General features: G+C 52.4%; 3 protein-coding genes across 6 annotated transcripts in view; 1 reads left to right on the forward strand and 2 right to left on the reverse strand.

Annotated features, from left to right (window-relative positions):
• nfkb2 (nuclear factor of kappa light polypeptide gene enhancer in B-cells 2 (p49/p100)) lies at positions 1 to 8978 on the reverse strand. Its single transcript, XM_088304402.1, has 22 exons — positions 8862 to 8978; positions 8117 to 8156; positions 7932 to 8010; positions 7801 to 7841; positions 7629 to 7727; positions 7406 to 7557; positions 7057 to 7328; positions 6876 to 6980; positions 6281 to 6366; positions 6076 to 6214; positions 5535 to 5657; positions 5322 to 5468; positions 5012 to 5141; positions 4822 to 4936; positions 4486 to 4693; positions 4080 to 4249; positions 3857 to 3959; positions 3243 to 3415; positions 3103 to 3166; positions 2618 to 2787; positions 2380 to 2506; positions 1 to 275 (listed from the first exon to the last, which is right to left on the reverse strand). The coding sequence occupies exons 2-22, from the start codon at positions 8153 to 8155 to the stop codon at positions 205 to 207; spliced, it is 2613 nt and encodes an 870-aa protein (XP_088160528.1). The 5' UTR covers position 8156; positions 8862 to 8978; the 3' UTR covers positions 1 to 204.
• Positions 8979 to 10713: 1735 nt separating this feature from the next.
• On the reverse strand, positions 10714 to 16825 carry glud1a (glutamate dehydrogenase 1a). The gene is made up of 13 exons (XM_088304318.1): positions 15822 to 16825; positions 14742 to 14822; positions 14616 to 14671; positions 14381 to 14444; positions 14141 to 14235; positions 13900 to 14079; positions 13647 to 13784; positions 13430 to 13567; positions 13250 to 13330; positions 13042 to 13165; positions 11544 to 11635; positions 11043 to 11105; positions 10714 to 10974 (listed from the first exon to the last, which is right to left on the reverse strand). The coding sequence occupies exons 1-13, from the start codon at positions 16246 to 16248 to the stop codon at positions 10855 to 10857; spliced, it is 1659 nt and encodes a 552-aa protein (XP_088160444.1). The 5' UTR covers positions 16249 to 16825; the 3' UTR covers positions 10714 to 10854.
• shld2 (shieldin complex subunit 2) overlaps positions 15690 to 20974 on the forward strand; it is a 38829-nt gene continuing 33544 nt past the window's right edge. For all 4 annotated transcript variants that reach the window (XR_015845020.1, XR_015845021.1, XM_088304317.1 and 1 more), the window contains exons 1-10: positions 15690 to 16594; positions 17272 to 17454; positions 17551 to 18152; positions 19032 to 19182; positions 19268 to 19375; positions 19441 to 19635; positions 19728 to 19874; positions 19943 to 20134; positions 20533 to 20767; positions 20847 to 20962. Coding sequence is in view for 2 of the 4 variants with exons in the window: in XM_088304317.1 (XP_088160443.1) it covers positions 17313 to 17454; positions 17551 to 18152; positions 19032 to 19182; positions 19268 to 19375; positions 19441 to 19635; positions 19728 to 19874; positions 19943 to 20134; positions 20533 to 20767; positions 20847 to 20962 (1888 nt within the window). In the remaining 2 variants the exon portion in view is untranslated. The remainder of the gene's footprint in view (positions 16595 to 17271; positions 17455 to 17550; positions 18153 to 19031; positions 19183 to 19267; positions 19376 to 19440; positions 19636 to 19727; positions 19875 to 19942; positions 20135 to 20532; positions 20768 to 20846; positions 20963 to 20974) is intronic.

Genomic DNA, 20974 nt, shown 5'->3' on the forward strand with positions numbered 1-20974 from the left:
TGCAACTATTGCATATTTTTATTGATCCTCTTCATTCAAACGTCAACATCAGCAATATTTATTTCAAGAACAAAATGTTTCTCATTGATGCTCAAATCAAAAAGTTGGTCATGTGGAGAACAATTAAAAAATGCGTTTTATTTATTTCTTTTTTTCCGAGTGGGTGACATCACAGCCGTGTCATGCTGATACCTTCCCTTCCACTCAGTGATTGGCTGCAGCCGGCTGCTCGTCTTCTATTGGTTGACTGCTGAAGCCGCTGTCCACCGTCGATTCTGATTGGAGCAAAGACAACAAACATCAAAACAGAGTGGTGCCTTGAGTTAAGAGTTCAACATCCAAATGTTTTTCCCCAATTGTAAGCGATGGAACATTTGTGACCAATAACATCATTCAATAGAATATAAAGAATTGAAGCGTTTGTACGTTATGATTTCATGCTTCAAATTGTGCTGCCCGCCACGGAGGGGCAGCGTTAGACGTGCAATTCTACAGAAGAGTTGCCACAACTCTCAGTGACTCAGTAAGATTCTGTATATTAGTCGCTCTTTGCAGAAGTTAAAGAATTGTTTTTTGTCTGTCGACAAATGTTGTGGCTGCCACCGTTTGTGTTCAAATGTCCACTGCCAAAAGGCTTTCCATGCCACAAGTCTCGCGACCAAGGATTGTTCAGAAATGTTGTGAAATGGAAACAAAGTTTTGGCTCCAAAGCCGACTTGATATTGATGCCGACCTTAAATATTTTCTGGCAGCACTTGCTCGAGCGTCACATGTAAAACAGGTAAAGATCAACATCTACTTCATTTTTTGCAATTGTCCTCTAGTATTCATTTTCGGCCGCATGACGTCACTTACGGCGCGACTCAACCGCATTTTTATTTCCAAATTCGAGAAAGAATTTGCATGCTGGGCCTCCTGACGCCTTCAAAGGTTCCTCATTGGAGCCTCCGTTGCCAATTTGGGCAGGCCTAAATGTTTGTTTGTTTTGAATTTTCTTGATTAATTATGCACAAACAAACAAGGCAATCAATTGCTTGACATAGAGTGAGCATTCCAAGTATAACAATGTAACGAAAATATTGAATTACAAATATATTTGCAAGAGGATTTTCTAGAACAAATCAAACATTTCTAATAAAGAAAATGGAAAGGGCTTTTCTGTGCATAATCAATTGCAAAGCTTTACAGAACGTGTTCTTAAGTCTCTGCACTTGTGAAATTTCCCTAAATGCAACAAAACTAATCCGAATTTCTTATCTTGCTGAAACACACCAAACAAATGGTCTCTTCTGTCAAGGGGAAGTCGACATTTTAGATCGTAACCAACTCCTTAAAAAACTCCACACCGCATGTAGGAGCCAGATGGTGATTTGTGCGACGCATGCTTGTGTGTTGTGCACGCGCCAAGTGTGCGCACACTCCACTTTCACTGTGATTGGTGGTGTCACGGGGAGGGGGAGTGGTCTTTCTTATCAGGATGTGCACACACCTGTGGGTAATGATTGTTTGTGGTGGGGCGGAGCACAGGGAAGAAACTTTTTGCTGAGCGTAAAACATCGTCGAAAGCAACTGTGAGCGCACATGTGGAATGAACTTGTGAGTGAAACAAACGTCGAACGTCGGCCAACTCGTGTTGCGGAGAGAGAGCGACCTTGAATGGCAACTGAAGTAAGTGCCTGTCATTTTCCTACAAACAGTCAAGATAGCAACGATATAATAGTTGGGATGCGCGTCATTAATGTTTCAACTCCTCTTGTCTTCGCCTGCCGTGGCCTCATTTTAGTTGGACGCCACAACAAACCAAATGTTATGCATTGATGACGACTAACTGGATGTGAGTGCAGGTGGAGGAGTTTACCAGGCGAGATTATGCATTATACAATTGAAAAGCGACATCAAAATAAAAAAGAATCAAGTTAAGAAAAACACTGCAAAAAGGTATGCGAGGGGTGACAAATAAAGAAAACGGTCGTTACTTGGATGAATGCATTGTGCACAATTATTATCAAAAAGCGCCTTTTTCGGCTACATTTCGTGCAAGACTTAATTGGACCTCTCTCTGGCTCTCATTTTTCGAACAGATGTTGACTTGAATATCTTAAAATGAATGTACAATCACCAAATATGAAGATTATTTCATTCAAAGACTTTCTTTTACCCTCAAATACGATCTAAACGGCGTCATCTTTCTTTGAAACAAGTCTCCAAACTAAAGATGCACCGCGAATACGGTACAATATTTGCGAGTTATTTTCGTTTTTGGAAAAATGTTTAACTGCATTAAGACAAATTCAAATGAATCTTGAGTTAACGAGAGGAGCCGAGCCGATATGCGACCCGTGTTCCCTCATCCATCTTGCTTATTGTGTTTGTCGGCACCTTGTCTGAGTTTGTCTTGCGGCGCGTGCGCGTCCGGGCGATGGTGACGGCGCAGCAGGCGGACGCCATCATGGACGCCCAATGACTCCAAAGCTTCCAGCACATCTTCCACGGGACCGCCACCGAGCTGCGCGCACACGTGCCATGATGTCATCACCACCATGGCGGTGACAGAGAGGAAGATGAGGAAAGGGTGACGAGATGTTTAAGTCTACAAGTTGGCATGAGGCGTCCCGACCTGGTAGTGTTGCAGGAGGCTGTGGTAGGGGGCGGGGCTATCCTGGTAGAGGTGAGCCAGCGTCTTCATTCCCAGTTTGTCGGCCAGTTTTTTCCACGGAACGCCGGCATCGCTCAGCACCTCCACCAGGTCACGCAACGTGCACGCATCCACGTGCCAACGCTCGCCGTCTAGTGCGTCACCGCGGCGGCAAAAACACGCGCGCTCACGTCACTTGGAAAGGAACGCTACACATGCTTAGCACATGTGGGAGACATGACCACACGTGAGCAACATGAGAGTGTCTGAAGACCCTGTTGATGTCACGTCAGGACCGTGTGAATACCACGTGACAAGTGACACACGATGGTTGACGCCACGCGAATGCGATGAGAGAGCATGACACGCTCGCACATGAGAACTAACATGACGACATGTGAACGACACGTGGCTCGATAGCACGTGAATGACAGACGGGTGATGTGAATGACAAGTAAAGGACGCACCTGGTTTGTCTTTGATCTTCTTGGTCACATGATGAGCGGACGTGGTCGTCAGCAACTTTCTGACCTGTCGCGTTACATCACACGGCCACGCTTTTACTTTGAAGGGCACAACCGTTTTTATTTTGAAGGGAGCTCGCTACCTTGTGACATTTGGCCAGGTCCAGCGCCGTGTGACCGCCCACTCGTCTCTTCCGGCAGTGGATTGGCTGCGAGAATGCCCCCGCCTCCTCACCCTCACGATCTTTGTCGTCGTCGTCGTCATCCGAGGAGCTAAAAACGAGCGGCTCGTCGTTCTCCATGTCTTTGTCGGCACCTGAACGCAAAACCGATCCGTGCGCGTGCGCGTGTGAAAGACAGTCGCCGTTCCCCGCTGGGTGTTCTCACATCTTCGTGAAAGGTCACCGCTTCACACGGATTCCCAATTTTCTCGGGGTTGACGAGGTTGCTAGCGTCGGTTCCTTGCGCCAATCCGAACGAGCCTCATGTCAAAGGTCTGCGAATGCTCGACGATCTTGACGCGAATGCGCGGCGACGTTGTCGCGCTTTGAAATGGCGGCAGAGCTCATCTACGACGCCACAACTTGTCGGCGAGCGGCGCGGTCCCGTTGCAAGTGAAAGGCGACATAAAACAAGAGCGCCGGGAAAATTGTTTTGAACTGAAAAAAGTGAAATATGGCAAGATGCGTCGGGTGCTCCCGAGAAGAAAACGCCCGTGTGTGTGAGAAAGACAGAGCGAGGCTGCGTGAATGCGTACCGGCAGCGAGCAGAACGGAGCACAACGTGTGCGCGTGTGCGGCGGCGGCGAGGTGAAGCGGCGTGTTTCCTCCAAAAGTGCGAGCGTTCACGTCTGCCTTCAACTGCCAAAAGAAAAGAGCTGAGGATCATCATCACGTCAAGGCAACACGCCACAGAGAGTCATTTGGCACAATTGGCAGAGCGTGATCGTGATCGCGTGCGTGTGCGTGTACTTGCGCTACCTCGGTGACGAGCGTGCAGGCGACCTTGAGGAGCTTTTGATTGACGGCCATGTGCAGAGCCGTGTGACCGCCCTTCAGCTCGGCCGCGTTGACCTTGGCGCCGCTCTCCACCAGCGTGCGCAGACAACGATGGCCGTCACGGCGAACCGCCAGGTGAAGGGGCGCCATACCTGACGCGACGACACACGGAAATGACAAATGATGCGAGCAAGAAACATTGACGTACGTCACGTTTATGACGTACGTCACGTTTATGACGTACGTGTGCGTGTGGATGAACGACAACTGACGGACTGATGAGGCGTCACAAAACGCCGACATGTGACACGTTACAACACATGGACAAGAACTGAGGACGCACGATGACACGTAGCGGCACGTGATCGGCGCTTCCCCGCCCATTCACCGTGGTAATCGGCGGTTGTCAAGAGGTGGGCGTGTCCTTCCCCCAGGTGGGCCAGCGCGGCGCGTAAAGTGGCGACATCGCCGCCCAGCGCCGCCAGGTGCAGCGGGCAGCGGCCGTCTCTGTCCTGCAGGCCGGGGTCCGCCCCCGCCCTCATCAGCGCCTCCACAACACACGGTTGACGTGTCAGCACCGCCAGGTGGAGCGCCGTCTGACGGTCAAATCACATGCACGCGTCGCGTGATTTATTTCGAGACGCATCCGTCGATTTCACGAGATTCATTTTACGCCGTCACGTTCCATTTAGCAGCGAGCTCAGATGAGATCAGCGTGACCGACCTGTCGCAGGTGGTTGGCGACGTTGAGCACGCGTCGCCGCCCGTCGCTAAGCGACGTGTCAATCAGCTGGCAGGTGACGGCCGTTTGCTGGTGGATGATGGACAGGTGCAGGGGACTGCGGTAGGAAAAGAGGCGGGACGTCAGAAAGGGTGGCGGCTGGCGACGGCTCGGGGCGTCGAGTGTGACTGACGTGTCTCCGCCGGCGTCACGCGTGCCGCACAGGCGTCCGTGTAGGCCCAGAAGGAAGCGGGCGTCGCCGCTTGCGCAGTAGCGCAGGAGGGCGGCACGTGCTTGATGAGCTCCGGCCTGGAACGCGGCGGCTGCGGGTGACACGCGGGACAACGCAAGTCAGTGACGTGTGACCGCAGGCAAAGAACACGTCATGACATCTGACAACGTGAAGGTCACGTGATGTCACATCGTGACCACGAAGATGGTCGGCCCTCGTTTCGTGTGACTGTCGACATTTTGGCAACATGATGACGTGTAGACGCGCGTACCGAAAATTGACAGCTGCCTGCGCTGGGGGGCCGAGCCCGCCGCGCGCGCTCCACCTCTAAAGCCGACGACGTTTCCCGAATAGTAAACTCCGCCTCCTCCGGCTCCTCCCCCCGGCGCACCGTTCATGCGCTGGCTGAAGTGAAAACCTCAAAGAGACAAACGGCCAACGGTGAGCTTTCGGTTTCGGCATCGGTTGTGAGCGTTGGCCTCACCTTCTCCTGTGGCTCCTCCCCCTCCAAAGCCGTTGCCGCCGCCTCCTCCTCGTTCACCGCCTCCTTGCCAGGGCTCATAGTGGGGGAGGGGCTTTTGCTTCTTCTTCAGCACCTCCTCTTTGTCTGAACGCGACCGCGGAGAGAGAGAGAGAGATTTGGACGAGCCTTCGTTCAACCAATTCCAAACCAATCGCGAGACTCCAAAGAAAAGGGAAAGAGGCGCAGCGGGCCGCCGATCGGTGCGGAATCAAATCTCACTGTCCACCACAAAACGACACGTCCGCCGTCCTAGTCGCGCACGAGCACGATGGCGGTCTTCTTTGCGTTTTGGCTCCAAAAATGCGACCCTCAAAAAGGGTCTGGTGGTTTTGTCGTGAAGGAAACGCGTGCCGGCTGTCCGTCGCTATCGGCGACCAGGACGGACTGTTGTGCTCAAAACATGTCCGACCGAATTGGTTTATTTTTATGTGGTGCACGTTTGCTAGCGAAGGAAGAGGAGGAGAAGGAGGAGGAAGGAAGGAAGGAAAGCGATGCGGCTGACCTTGAACATGCGGGATGTACGTGAAGTGTTTGGGGTCGCTGCAGTCGCCCGCCTTTTTCCTCTTGAGTTGCAAGAAGACGGTGACGGGCCGCTCCAGCTCGGCGGTGTGGTATGGCGGCGTCTTGAACACGATGGCGTACTGAGGAAGGAAAGAGGGCGGCCGAGGTCACGCGCGCTCTCTCGCGGATGCGGCCGATTGACTCGCCTGCTTGTGGACGTCCGTCGGAGCAAAGTCGCCAAACGCCTCCCAGCCGCCGTCCTCGTCCTCGTAGAAGCGAATCTCGATGTCGTCTGTGGTGAAAAATCACGCGGCCTTCCATGAGCGCCGTTGCATCACCCCCCGCGTCCCGATGAACGTGCTAAAGTGGCTCAACCCGTCGAAAGCGGACAAAAGCGGCTCACGATGCAAACGAAATGCGTCCGTTAACGACTCGACTCGGCGCCGCCACATTTTGTGGCAAGATCAAAGATTTTGTGCAAGCGCAGCCGTCATTTTCCTCCTTCGCGTCTTCGTTAGCTTGCGATTCGGGAGCTTTGCTGGAACGCGGCCGGCCTCATTTTCGCGTATCGAGTTTTTGTGAAGGCTGCAGATGCCACTCGCCGACACTTAGACCCCAAAAAAAAAAGAAATGGGACGCGGACTAAAGTCCTCCTCAAAAGTGGTCGCGTTGCTGTGACGCATTGACAAATCGTTTGTCCAAAAGGAAAAAGGAAAGGTCTCGGTTCACAATGAGCTGTCAAAAGTGCTCGGGGTGTCGGTGAATACTCGAATCGGTGTTGTTCTGAAAACGGGACGGCACCTTTTTGGACTTTGTCGCACAGGAGGAAGATCTCGTCGCCTCCGAGCACGGATCCGCACGTCTTGTCGATGCGGGAGATCTTCAGGTTGGACGCGTTGGGAGATTCTGGCGGCAAGAAAAAGAAAGGGGGGTGAATGGACAAGGGCAGAGGGCGGGACTCAGCGCAGGGGGCGGGACCCACTGCTGTCGTAGATGGGGTTGGAAACGACGGCCTTGAGGGCTCGCGTGAACCCTCCGTTGCTGTCCTTAAGGAAGGCGGTGAACTTGAGCCTGACGATGTTGAGGTCCACCATTTTGGAAAGCTCCTTGGCGTCCTTGCTCAGGGAACTCTCCTCGGATGGCGTCAGGTGGGCGGAGCCTCCCCGACGCCGACGCCACTCATCGCGCAGCCGACGCGTCAGAACCTCCACCACGCCTTTCTTGGTCACGTGGAGGATGCCCAAGTTGCTGAAACTGCAACGGGTTGAGCGCACTTGCCAAAGTGTCCCAAAAAGTCGTAAAGAACGACGGCGAGGGCGAACGATACTGACGAGGCGGTCAGGTCGTTGGGTCCCACGTCCAGGGTGCACGTCCCGTTCTCGTTGCAGTGGCGTCCCACCAGGCTGTGAGCGTGCACGCGCGGCGGGTCCGTGTGGGTCACCAACTGGACCTCCACGCGTGCGTGGCCCACGTAGTTGTTAATCTGGCGCACGCACACGCAAAGGAAGTCAGCCAGGACGTCACGCAACGTCATCGGGAGCGGCGGTGGCTCACCTTGACGGTGGGGTACGTCCTTCGGTTTTTCTCGCTGGAGGCTCCCGGCAGGCCGCCGTGCGATGGCCCCTCGCACTCGTAACGAAAGCGAAAGCCGCGCTGGCAAAAGACGAGAAGAAGATGACGAGAACGCCGTCCTCCGCATTCTTCCGCTTATTCGTTAGCCGCTCACCTGTTTGGGCTCCTCGATGATTTGGATGTAAGGGCCATGCGCTGTAACACAAACCCACGCCGCAGACAAGTTAGCGGGCGGCGCCGCACGTCCGCGACATTGATGATGTCATCACCGTGAGACGTGATTACCTGTCTCAGGTACGTACGCTTCGGTCTTCACGTCCACAGGAGGAATGTATTCATATGGCGTCAAGTTGAACTGCAACTGCTACACGAGCGACATGCCAATGAGCATTAGCGTGCTACGTTAGCGTTGACGTGACTTTAGCGTGTTGACCAGTCGTCAGTCCAATCAAAAGGAAACAAAAACTCACGTCGCTGTCGTAGCCGTTGATCATCTGAGCTTCTGTCATCCTGCGAGCGTGCGAGCGAGCGAGCAGAGAAGAAAAGAAGTTTGACTTTCACATGACTTGTTTGCTTTCTTACAAGAAAAAAAAACATTCAACGTGATCATCATCTTCTTCACTATCCCTTCACTTCCATTTGTCTAGACATGACTGACTGGCGACCAGTCTGTTCTATGTGACCTTTTAACGACCAGAGACCAATCCATTTGGGTAGACGTGAGTGACCTGTTGCTGGCTGGCGACCATTCAATTTGTGTACACCTGACCTGTTGATGACTGGAGACCAGTCAATTTGTCTCTACGTTTCCTGATTCATTGGCAACCAGTCCATTGTTTGTGCATGTGACCTGACTGACAGGCGTCCAGTATTTTGGTCATCGATGTGACAAGACAATAGTTGGCGACCAGTCCGGGGTTTACCGCCTTCTCAGGCAAATCGAGCTGGTGCGCGCGCGCGTGCACACACGCGCGCGCACACACGCGCGCACACGCCGTCGACCCCCCCCTCCCCCCTCGGGCGGCCCAGTCCTGTTTTTCGGGTAATTGCTGAGCTCTGAGCATGTTATTGATCCCTATTGACGAGTTCCCGATAAGTGCCTTAGGCCACACGTACAAGTTAGTCACGGATTATTGTTATCTGCTTTTTCTTCTTATTATATTGGTCAATCAAAACGCAATGTGGCTGAGATGATAAAACAGTGATTTTACTTGCCTTTTCTGATAGCAGAATACTTGTTGAAACTCCAAAATCAGCCGAAGTGTCGCCAAGTCGAAAACAAAACAGGAAAGGAAGCACTTACACTTCCCGTGAGAACTTTCAAAACATTTTTTTTAAGGTTAAACCTTCGTCTTTATCTGACGTGGTAACATAAGTAACATAAATTCGTTGTTCACTTGTGAGTGGCAAACTTCCCTAAAAAGCTCCACCAAATATTTGGATCAAACATTTGGCAGCGACGAGAGCGCGATTCTGTTTGTTACAATCTCACTCTTATTTTGAAAAGAATGCTCGTTTAGCGGAAGCTCAGCTCGCGCTCACTATCGCCGTCGGCCGAAAGAAGCGGCGTTGCCTCAGCAACCGCCTGCCTGTCAGTCAGAGTGGAAATCCCCACAGATGGCGGGGAATTCCGGTTAGAGTCCGAAACTCTGATTGGTGCACAGGCTAAGCCCTCCGAACCAAAAGTTTCCGCCACTGGGACGTAAATAAAAACGTTTTTCTTTTTTTTTGGTAAATTCGCTTGGCCAACATTGACTGCCGTTGATTAAGTTAAAAGCGTAGAACATTGTAGAAACAAACAAACAAATATGTAAGAGCTAGGTGGATGTTTTTGCGTCAATCACTTCTCGGGTCAACCAAAACTGAGAAAAATTCTTCCAGCGTAAACCTTTTCCGACGTCATGACACGATCGAAACGAAACGCTGCGTTTGCCAACGGGGGGCGCCACAACAAACGTGAACGATAGCATGAATTGAAGAAAGTCACTCACATACAAAAAGTTCAGTTTCACGTTACGTTACATGTAATAAATGTCATGTGATCATGATGTAACCCTATAAGTTTGACTTGCAGTTCCTTCCTTTGCAGGTCATTGTTTTTTTTTTGTCTTCATTCCTTAAATTGATCTCGTTATTTGAAACTTGGCGGCACGGTGGCCAGGTGGTTCGTACGATGGCCTCACAGTGCAGAGGTACAGGGATCGATTCCGGCTCCAGCCTTCCTGTGTGGCTTTCCTCCGGGTTGTCCGGTTTCCCACGTTCCAAAAACATGCCTGGCAGTTTGATAGGACACTCTGAATTGCCTTCAGGTATGAGTGTGAGCGCGGATGGTTGTTCATCTATGTGTGCCCTGCGATTGGCTGGCGACCAGTTCAGGGTGTTAGCCCCGCCTACTGCCCGAAGTCAATAGGCTCCAGCACGCGCGCGACCCTTGTGAGGAGAAGCGGTCCAGAGAATGGGTGAATATTTGAGACTTATCAATTTATGACGTTAAAATGTGATATTGTGATACGGAACTTCCTTTTTTTTTGTTGTTGTTGTGGCAGCTATACTGTTGCGTATGATGTCAATCAAACATTTTAGTATAAAAAAATACAATAAAAACTCCCTTCGCAGCATTTGTGGCATTTAAGACATGACACTAAGGCTTGCGTGCTTGTTTGCAAACCATTTTCAGAATGTCGTTGGAATTTTCAACGCGAGCAGTGGTTGCGCTCTCATTGGCCAGATAGCGACATGAAGAACAAAAGCGCTGAGGCTGACCGAGCCATCGAGAAACCCAATGTTTATTGAGACCAGAGAATAGGTGCAATGCGAAAGTGCTACGAGTTGTCACTGGTCAACATACGACAATACGCATGTGCAGGTGTCAGTCTTTAATTCCGTCTTGTGAAAAACACACCAAGGAACATTTGAAGAGTTGCATGACCTTCTTTTTGCTGCTGCTGCTGCTGATGATAACAAGACTATTTGAAGTTCAAAGCAACTTGAAAGAGGTGGAAAAAACCCCCAAACAAGCATATTTACATGCCATCAAATGACATCTAAACTCATGGACATGAGACGGCCACTTTGGACATACAAACGTCATCATCATCATCATCATTCCAATTAACTCTGGCTCTTTTCCTTTGCTGCAACTTTTCTTTGAAGGCTGGTGATGTCGTTATCCTGCCAGAAACCGGAAGCGAGCGAGCGTGACTGACAGCTACGTGAAGATGAGTCCCGCCTCGGCGTAAACTTGGAAGACTTTCTCGATGGCGTTGACGTAGGCGGCCGTTCGCAAGTCCAACCCCAGCCGGAACCTGCTGGCCGTGCGCATGATTTGCTGCGGGAAGACGACAAAGGTCAAAAGGCTGAGGGTGGCGAGGTCGAAGGTCAGCAAGTGGGCGTTACCCTCGCCGAGCGCTCCATGGTGAAGGCCAAGCCCGAGTGGACGATGTCCTTCTCTGATGCCCCCTGCGGCACAGCGCAGGTATTAGCACACACGCAAGCGCAAACATACGAACGACTCGAGCGCTGAGCAAGGTGACAATAAGTTGCCCTTTGGCACATGTTGAACAGCTGTTGACAAAAAGAAGCTTCGAGCTCAAGTTGAGTTGCAAAAGTCAACCTCAAAGCATGAGAATGATACTTTAGTCCATTTCAAACAATTGGCGAAATTGACGACTTTGGCTTAGCTTAATGCTAACACACAATGGAAAATGCCATTGACATGCTAGCGATTAGCATCAGTTCATACAAAGTTGAGAGGTGCATTTGACTGCAAAACATTGGCATGCATGTCGGCGTTTCCTCTCATCCGACGGCGCCACATGCAACGTAGGTCGGGCGTCCAAGTCTACGTTGGCGGGTCCGCATTTGCAAGAGGCCGGCACATTCAAGTACGGTACTTACGGCGATGCGTGCCTGGAACTCCGAGGTGGGAACGATGGGAATGGCACCGCCGTGCTTGCCGAACTTCCTCTCCAAACTCTCCTGGACGGACACTGAGGACGGAAAATAAGTGCAGACCACCAAAACATGTCGCGGCTTCAATCGGAGAGGCTTTTTCCACTTTGCACACTCAAACGTAACGTGAGGGCTTCTCCCGCTTTTTTCTATCGGCGGTGGGCCGGCTCACGTGCTTGCCGCTGTTGCTGCCGCTGCTGAACACTGAGGAGGCAGCGGTTGACAAGACAGGAAAACAAAGTCCAAATTGTGGACGGCATTCATGTCAACTGGAACGAGATTTTCGCTTCCCAGCTGTTGACGATGATGTCATCACTTGGCCCCGACAAACGGGATTTTTTTTTTGGGTGGGGCCGAAAAAAAAAGCAGATTAATAATTATTTGGCCAATTCGTTTCAAAATGGGACTGCAAAAATTGTTTTTTGGTCCCTTAACAAGTAAAACAAATGAGAGACGTTTTATAGCATTTGACTGCTGTCCAAGACTTTCAGTATTTGTTGACGAGGAATTTTTAGAATGGAAAAATTCCTCTTTTCTAAATGCATGCAACGTTAGTGGCGACTTGATTTTTGCATGACTCTTTCCTTTGACATGAAGTGACAACTTGAAAATGAAACGCAAGTCCAAACATGTCGTCCTTGACAGACTAGTTGTCGTTCAGCTTTTTCTCAGCAGCAGTTTTCCGTCAACAAATCACGGCGACGTCGAATCTTTGTCCTGCTGCACTCGGTGGACTTACTGAAATTTCACAAGCGTTTGCTCGGCCTGACTGATGTTGTCGAGAATAGTGATAGACCGATTATCTCCAGGCCAATTATTGAGGCCGATATTTGGCATTTTGCCCATTATGGGGATCGACTTTCTTTGTTTTAATTTAAAAACCAATAAATTAAAAGTTGGTTTATTTTGGCCCGTTGCAGCGCAGCACATCTTTCGCTCTCGCTCTCTGCTGGTGGCCCTGCCTGCAGAATCAGATTGTCCCGCCCACAGGACCATTTGATTGGTTCCTTGTGCAGCCTATCAGCAGTAAGCGCCTGTTTGCTTTTTCACCTCGAGTCACACGCACTGCGGAAGAGGTCCCGCGAGCAGAGGGAGGCCAAGCGACAAACTTTGCAGACGCTAAAAAAGCTTTAACATGTTGTTCATCACCAATAGTTTAGTAAACGTACTTAAAGTCACGTTTTGGAGTTTTTATTTTTCCAAATTTTGACACCATTTTTTTCCAACAAATGAATATCGGCTTCAAGTATCCATGACTACAATTAATTGGTATCGGCATCGGCCAATTGGGATCATTATCAAAAGGACTAATATTAAAATGGGTTGTGACGTCGCTACAGCGACTCGTTGTTTTTTCCGCCAGTCATGTGAACAAAATGATCAATGTCAGGTGTGAGAATCAAGCTGAAAGGTGTTGCGCAACAGGCAGCGCTCGCTCACTCACTCAGCAAGTGGTAGTTGGAATCCCGCTCGTACTTGAAGGTCAGGCGGCCGTAACTGACGTGATTGAGGTTCTTCAGCCACTCGAAGTACGACACGGTCACGCCGCCCGCATTCAAGTACATGTCCTGTGTGGGGCATTTGGGGGGGGGGGGTTGTTAGCATAGCGGCGCTAGCATAGCGGAGGGATAAGTTAGTGGGCGGAGTCTTACCGGGATGACCAGGATGTTCCTTTCCAGGAAGATGCGGTCTGCCTCGGGCGTAGTCGGACCGTTGGCGCCTTCGGCGATGATCTGTGCAAACAACAAGGACGACACCGGCGCCTTCATGCTCGACCGTACACGCCTTCAGCACTAGCAATGAAAGAATGAAGAAGAATGCCGAAAAGCGACCTTGGCCTTGACGTTGGCCGCGTTTCTTTTGGTGAGCTGCTTCTCGCCGGCGGCGGGAATGAGGATATCGCAGTCGGCCTCCAGGATGCTGCCGTCGTATGGCGAAGAATTGGGGAAGCCGACGATGGTCCCGTTGGCCTGGAGACACACACGGCTCACTTTTTCCATTCTGTCAACGGGAAGGCGGGAAGGGGGAGGGGCAAGTAGGGGGGCGCACCAGCTTGTAGTCCTCCAGTTCTTTGGGGTCGATGCCGTCCGAGTTCCAGATACTCCCGTCGATCTCGCCCACTCCCACGCATTTGGCGCCGAAGCGGTGAAGGTAACGCATGGAGTGCAGACCCACATTGCCAAAACCCTGAAGCACAAGTTTAGGCCGACGCCGACGCGCTCCAACTCAGCAAAATCATCAAATCATTCATTTCAAGGAGAAAAAAAAGGAGAGCGTTCCTAATAAATTGGCAGCTCGCTACCTGAATGACAAAAGTCTTGTCGCGGAAGCCGGGACACATTCCCAGTTTGCTCATGTAGGCCGCCTCGTTGACGAAGTTCTCGATGCCGTGCAAGACGCCTCTTCCGGTGGCCGAGATGCGTCCGTGGATGCCGCCTTGGCTGATGGGCTTGCCGGTCACGCAGGCGTGAGCGTTGATGTCCTGCGGCGGGAACTCAAGGTCAGCAGCCGGCCGGCGGCGTGCGAGCGCGGGCGCAACTCACATTGTAGCCCATGGTGGTGGCGAAGGTGTCGGCGATCCACGACATCTCGCGCTCGCCCGTGCCCATGTCCGGAGCGGGAACGTCGATGCCGGGTCCTGCATTACAGACATTCGCCATTCATGTTCATCGCTTGCCAACTACGGCGGCCCCCGAAAATCTCTTCAAAGCGTACTGACAGATGCGCTCGGACGAATCGATACAATTGATTTCGAACGCTTCTTTTTTTTGGGGGGGACTCACCAATGAAGCCTTTCTTGGCGAGCTCCACGGTGAACCTCCTGGTGATCTTCTCCAACTCGTTGTCCTGGAAACAATCGACTAGAACGATCTCTACATGGAGGTCATCGCGTGACACAAGAACGCACATGATGACAAATACAGACGTGGGCGTTGCGATGACACGCCCAACGTGCGGCGACGCCGAACTTGACGGAGGAGGAGGAGGAGGGAAAAAAAAAGACCAAGGCTGACTTACGGAATATTTCTTGGGATTGATCTTGACTCCGGCCTTTGCGCCACCAAAAGGAACATCTACAAGACATCAACCGTCAATCACCCGACTATAAGTGCGCCGCAGTGCCCGCATGACGTTTGGACTGACCAACCACAGCGCACTTGTAGGTCATTAGCGACGCCAACGCTTTGACCTCGTCAACAGACACGTCGGTGCTGTAGCGGATCCCTGAAACGTAAACAACAAAACAACAGAGCCTTGTGGAACACCAGTTGTGGTTTCTTCTCTAAACATTCTCAGCTTCTTGTCGTCTTGCATGAAAGCAAAGCGATTATCTGTGTTGAAATTTCTGCTTTTACTTTGAACAATCAACATGTTTGCAGATTTTTGACGGATGTTACGGAAATAAGCGGGCCAAGAGTTACTTTTTGTTACGGTTCTTTGCAGCCGAGGTTTGCGTGACTAACATGTCATTGACATGCAGTTGTTCGTGAAGTAGCCTCGGAAGTGGACAAGCGCAAATGACCTCGTCAAGCGCAAGTTCTGGCGTTCAAAAGGGCTGCTCGCTGAGTATTTACGTGATTTACTGGCTTTTGGTTCATCATCATCAACAGTCATCAAGGTAATGAAGAGAAATCAGAAAAGTCTTTGGAGATGTGCTCGAACTGCCAGCCAGACCCGAATGTTGACATTCCTGATCAGGGCACTGCTTCTATGCCTTTTGTTTTTTGAGCTCTGAACTGTTTGACGGAAGTGGTCCAAGGGGCCACATGACGTCCAATTGTGGATGAACAGAGCCTCGAAAGCTTCTAAAGCGTGTTCAGGGGCTGAAAATGGGAAGTTGATGTTGGTTGTGCGTGTTGTGGTCACTGCGTTCAAAAGTTAGGCTCAAAAGTCGGACAAGTAGTACCACATGTGCCCAGCAGAGGGCGCATTCACCGCATGCTTGAGAATGGTGTTGACATTTTCAATGTGTCAGTGTTTGGGGGAAAAAAATACGTCATTAGATGTCGCGTCGTTAATGCCGCCAAGGAAATAGTTGAAAGAAAAAGAAAGAAAAAAGCACTTTGATGTGGAGAACGCGTGTGGGCGGAGTCAAACTTTAGGTTGATCCACGCCCGAAACTGCGCTCTGCAGTCAGCATCGCGACGCGCATTTGGGGTTCGTGTTGCACGTGAGCACCCGGAATGCGGCCCCCCAACACCCCCCGCCCCTTTGCGGTCTGACCTCCCTTGCAGGGCGTCCTGTGCTGGCTGTGCTGGGCGCGGTAGCCCTCGACGACCTCCCACTCGCCGCTGTCCCTCTTGATGGGGAAGCTGAGACTGAGGACGTGATTGCACGGCTTGATGATCTTGAGAATCCCGCGCACGCGCTTCCTCTTGCTGTCGACGCTCTCGCGCGTCTTCAGCTCGTCCACCAGCTTGTCCTCCACGATAGCGGCTCCGCGGTCGAAGAAGCCTTCCACCATAGCAAAGAAGTTGGGGTCGTCGACGTCGCTGTCGCCACCACCACCGCCGGGCTCCGTGGCGGCCCGATGCGAGTAGCCGCGGTGGTGTCGCGGCGGCTGCTGGGGGGCCGCAGGCTCGGCGGCGGCCAACCGGGAAAAGTTTGCCGTCGCCCGGGCGAGCAGCCCCGCCAAGTTGTGCCGATACATGTTGGCTGTGGCGAGCTCAGTGGCAAGGTTTGCGCCAAAAGTGACGAGACCGCAAACAAAGTTGGACAAGTCAACGCGGAAGTGGGCGCGTCACCAAAAAAGAACAAAAAAAAAAGCCTCCTCCTCCTTTGCTTTGTATTCTTCCTTTTCCTGTTCGGTTACTTCACCTGGAAGACAACGTTGCACCTCGCTAGCGTAGCCTAGCTTACTTTAGCTCAGTTTAGCATTAGCTACCTCGTCTGCACTCTGGTGTTTCCCAAAAGAATTTTCCGATTCAATTGGCTGTGTTGTGTCCTTCCCAATTTTTTTGCAGCCTGGCTGGTTCGTCACATTATCTCATTGAAAGGTATTCCATTTATTTCTTTCAATAATGAATTGGCTCGTTGATTTATCGTCAATAAATGTCAAAGAATTAGAATATAAATATTGATCTCAAAAAGCACGCGAAGGATTCCGTAATGCAAAGAAACGACAGACTTGCAATTCGCCAACTGAGAACACTTTTTCATTTGCTGTGCCGCCCAATACAAATGCAAATAAGTACAAAGTGCTGAACGTAAAACACAAAACAATTTTAGCCAAATGCAATCATTTCCAATCACGATAATCCGTAGCTCCCTTCACATCTGCACTTTCTTGGCATTCCAAATTTGAGTCTCTCTTGTTGCACGTGTGTGTGTGCGCGCGTGTGTGAGGGTGTGTGTGTGTGTGTGTGTGTGTGCGCGCGCGTGCGTGTGTCAGATGTTGGCACATGAAAGAGGAGCAAGAGATGGAAATCTCCTCTGAACATTGTGATGGCGCCAGGATCAAAGATGTCAGTCACCATCACAGTGTGCGCGACCTGACCTCAAAAGTAAATCGCGTGTCGTTTTCCAACAGCCGTCGTTGGTTTGTGGAACGCCGGAAGAACACGCACAAGCATTGCTTCCGTGTTCTTGTGCCCGTTCTCGTTGGCTCTTAATCATAAACGTTGCCCGCCTCGCTTTTTATGAACTCCTCATTTTCTCCCTGGTTGACGTTTAGAGCGTCGAGGAGGCGACAACGCTTCTTCTTCCTCTGTCAGAATGTGTGAGCGGCCCAAGGTCCACGCGTTTCTGGGGGCGCCACGTCCCTCGCCTGCTGATGGCGGCGTGCGGCTGGAGCGGCCTCGGCGCTGGAGACAACTGGAGCTTACCTGGCGGGAAGGCCGCCTCGTCCCCGCCGCCGGTGCGCCCGACAACACGCCTCTCGTCCCAGCGCTAACATTTTGCAGCACTGACTCGTGGCCAGCACACGTAAACCGATTCCAATTCTGATCCTCAGATGAAGACTGCGGCGGCGTGCTGGATGAACGCTCACCTAAGGCGGCTTCGGCCTCAACAAATCATCAGAGCGCCGTGTCGTCGCAACGCTCAGATGACCAGCGAGTGTCGCCTCTTCTTGGCGACTCGCGTTTGCGAGCGGATCAGCCGGAATCGCAGTTGTCCCTCCTCAGCCAGTACCTTTCCACTTGGACCCTGAGCCAAGCCTTGTTCCTCAGAGGCATCCAATCGACTCGTTGCGCTGCCGAAGCCCCGCCCACTAAACCCACTCAGACGTCAGCGGCCCACTCATCAGGCTCACCCGAGCTCTTCAGCGAGCCCACTCGCTCGTCTCAAGGATTTGATGAGCTCTTCGGTGCGTCTCACCGCTCTCCCGACGGTTCTGGCGGGGCCGTTCGTCAGGCCCGGCGGGTGGAGCGAGGAGGCGTGGTACTAGAGGCCACCCGGCACGGCGTGCTATGCTCGCAGGAGGATGACCGTGCCGTGACAGCGGACGACGGCTTTCGTGCTTCCACAACACTTCTGGCCCAGTGTGCTGAAGCGGCGGCTCGCTATCGGGTTCTGGTTGCCGTGGTTCATCCCTGTCAGCTGAAGGAAATCAAGGTAACTTGTTGACAATGGGAATAAAACCTCAACAGCCGTCGGCCCTCGCTAAATTGCGCTTCACTTTTTGCGCATTTATGAGATTATTCACGACGCTGTTTTTGTAGATTATTTGCTATTTTACGGGATGGATTGTTGCATTATTTTTCCATTCAGAACAATAAATGTGAGTCGTTATGAGCAAGTTTAGTTTGGGATCATTTCACACTATAAAAGATGCAAAAGTGTCATAACTGGACGTCGATGGTAACGAACAGTAGCTAATTGAATAATAATAATAATATTGCCTTTATTAGTCCCACAATGGGGAAATTCGAGATTCGAACCCAGGCCTCCTGGGGAGACTGGGTCCTGAACGCGGCGCCTTAGACCACTCGGCCATCCTGGCAGCAGACCACTCGGCCATCCTGAAGCTAGCCTCCCTCCGTTAGTTTGACCAACTAAGCAGAAACCTTTGCGCTGGAGTCCATGTCACACGACAGGCCAGGCCCGCCTCCCAAAGGACACAAACGGAAGTGTCGAAGGAGACACGACTGCGACCTCAGCCGACCTTTGATTATTTCAATCATACAATCCAACCTTATTTGTATGGCGCATTTTGCAAGAGCTGGAGTTGTAACTAAGCGCTTTCCATTTGTTCTCATATAAATGAGCAGGAAATTAGAACACAAATGGTGTTCCACTAGGTCCTGTTTTGGGGCCCATTGGGGACGAAGAAAATGGAATTCCCTTCCATTGCGTTGCGGGCGTACTTGTTGGCGAGGTTGTCCGTAGCCGTTGCAGTCAGGAACGTGCGCGTCCACATGACTTGTTTGTCGTCAAGTGTGGCCTCTGTGGCTTTTTGTCAATCGAGTCACGAAGCGGCGGCCGTCGTTCCAGGTGAAACGCGGAGCGTCGGCGGGCTCGCTGGTGCCACTGGCCAGTGTGGTGGTGACGGACCAGTCGGGCGTGGACATGACGGTGCTACTGTGGCGACGGGCGGCGTTCTGGGCGGCGGCCCTCGGCGTCGGAGATCTCATCATCATCACCGGTACGCAACCGCACGTCTCCAAAAGTCAACTACAAGGGCGTGTGTGTTGGTTTTTGATCCTGAACTTTGACCTCATTGGAGTCAGGCCTGCAGCTGAGTGAGGACACCTGGAGGGGCAACAAGATCTTGCAATCCACCTTCAGCAGCAAACTGCTCAACTTGGGTCATGTCAGTGCCCCCACCTGCCCCACGGGTATACCACCCACATTAGGCCCCATGTCCCCCCCAGGTCCACCTTCACCCCTCTCTGTCTTTCAGGTGCCCAGCCTGTCGATGCTTCTTGTGTCTCTTCTCTCCGCCGCTTCCTGGGACGGCGGCGACCGCAGCTGCTGTCCACGCCGCCGAGCCCGCCTCAGGATCTGAAACATCTGCCGGACGCCCCCGTGTGGCTACGTGCAGTCAACACGCTGGTCCACACCCTGCTCCGCGTCACCCACGCATACGTCAGCGCAGGTGAGTGACATGGCCTGTGGTGTCGCGGGCGACACTCCCATTCCACGGCAGAAAAAAAAAATCTAATAAAATCCTGGTCCCGAATGTCTCAGAGTGGCGAGCGGAGGCAGAGTCTTGCCGCAGGTCGGCTCTGGAGCGACATGCGGTGGCTAGCGTTGTGGGGGCCGACGGCCAGAAGGGGGCGCTGCTCCTGTGGGGTTCGGCCCTGGAATGGCTTCCGCGTTTGAGGACGCACCAAGGTTGGCTCGCTGCCTGTGTGCGTGTGCCGAAACATTTTGACCACGCGGTGCCGTTCCGTCTCCTTCAGACGCCGTCTGGGACGTTCGCTTCCTCCTGGTCAGGGAGGGCTCCAACTCAGACCTCCCCGAGCTTCACACGACCCCCTGGAGCGACGCTCGGCGAGTGGACCCCGCTGACCTGCGGCTGGGCCGCTTCCTGTGTGTGACTGGTTGCAGCGTGGAGATGGATGTGGACACGATGCTGTCACAGCAATATGCAGGTGGCAATGCTCGCGCACCTTGAAAATACACAATTGGGGTTGCGTGTGAGCTGGCGCCTGAGGGGCAGGGCGTACTCTGTATCCCCATTTTGATTTCCTTTCGAGAGGACAACAGTGGTGTCGAGGAGAGAGCGTCTTTTTTGCTCATCTGGACGTAGATCTGACTGTCATCCGCATGGCACGTGCAGCAAGTACAACGAAACAGGACCTTGTGGAACACCATACGGCAAAGTAGACCGTTAGATCCAACAAGACAAGACACACATCGTCTCTCGCGTCATTTGCCTGGAGGATGTCATTAAAAACTGCAGACAATGGAGCGGTCGCCATCGTGATTGGCTGTCCATTCCGAGTGGTCGTCCGTGTGTCACGTGACCCAAGGTATGTGTCGCCCCCAGGAGATGCCCTGCTCAGGGTGCAAGCGGTGGCCTTCCGTTTCCAGCCTTGCCAGGACACGCCGCGGCCCAGCTTGGACGGCTCCTCGTCACGCTCCGCCGTCCTGGCGTTGCTGAACGGCGACGTGACGTATTCGGGCTGCGGCCAGTGCGGCGCCGAGCTCGACGTGGACGCTAACGGAATTTACCTTCCGTGCTACCCTTGCCTGCCCGCCAGTGGCGTGCGGCGCTACTTCAGGTGAGACTCGTGGGCGCCTCCTGTCTGCCGAGGAAGGCGGTGCGCCTTGGACACTTTCTAACGTTGCGCTCGTCTTCAGGCCGGCCGTGTTGACGGTGAGTGGGCGGGGCTCCGGGCGGGTGTGCATTCAGGTTCCCGCCGTGGTTATGCAGAAGATTCTGGACGTGGCACCTGATCGGCTGCTGCGGAACGCAGGTGAGAGTCGCT

Source organism: Idiotropiscis lumnitzeri, chromosome 9 (genome assembly GCF_059441095.1).
Source record: "Idiotropiscis lumnitzeri isolate Australia: NSW breed Sydney's pygmy pipehorse chromosome 9, RoL_Ilum_1.0, whole genome shotgun sequence".
Taxonomy (NCBI): Eukaryota; Metazoa; Chordata; class Actinopteri; order Syngnathiformes; family Syngnathidae; genus Idiotropiscis; species Idiotropiscis lumnitzeri.

Excerpts from the sequence above, each read along its gene's own strand:
- nfkb2 (XM_088304402.1), bottom strand. The coding sequence starts at position 8,155 with ATGACAGAAGCTCAGATGATCAACGGCTACGACAGCGAC. Across the intron at positions 8,011-8,116 it reads TCAACGGCTACGACAGCGAC|CAGTTGCAGTTCAACTTGAC; the intron begins GTGAGTTTTTGT and ends TCGCTCGTGTAG. Across the intron at positions 5,469-5,534 it reads GGGAGGAGCCACAGGAGAAG|GTTTTCACTTCAGCCAGCGC; the intron begins GTGAGGCCAACG and ends TGTCTCTTTGAG.
- glud1a (XM_088304318.1), bottom strand. The coding sequence starts at position 16,248 with ATGTATCGGCACAACTTGGCGGGGCTGCTCGCCCGGGCGACGGCAAAC. Across the intron at positions 13,166-13,249 it reads GGAACATCCTGGTCATCCCG|GACATGTACTTGAATGCGGG; the intron begins GTAAGACTCCGC and ends TGCCCCACACAG. Across the intron at positions 11,636-13,041 it reads TTCCAACTACCACTTGCTGA|TGTCCGTCCAGGAGAGTTTG; the intron begins GTGAGTGAGCGA and ends TTCCGTCCTCAG.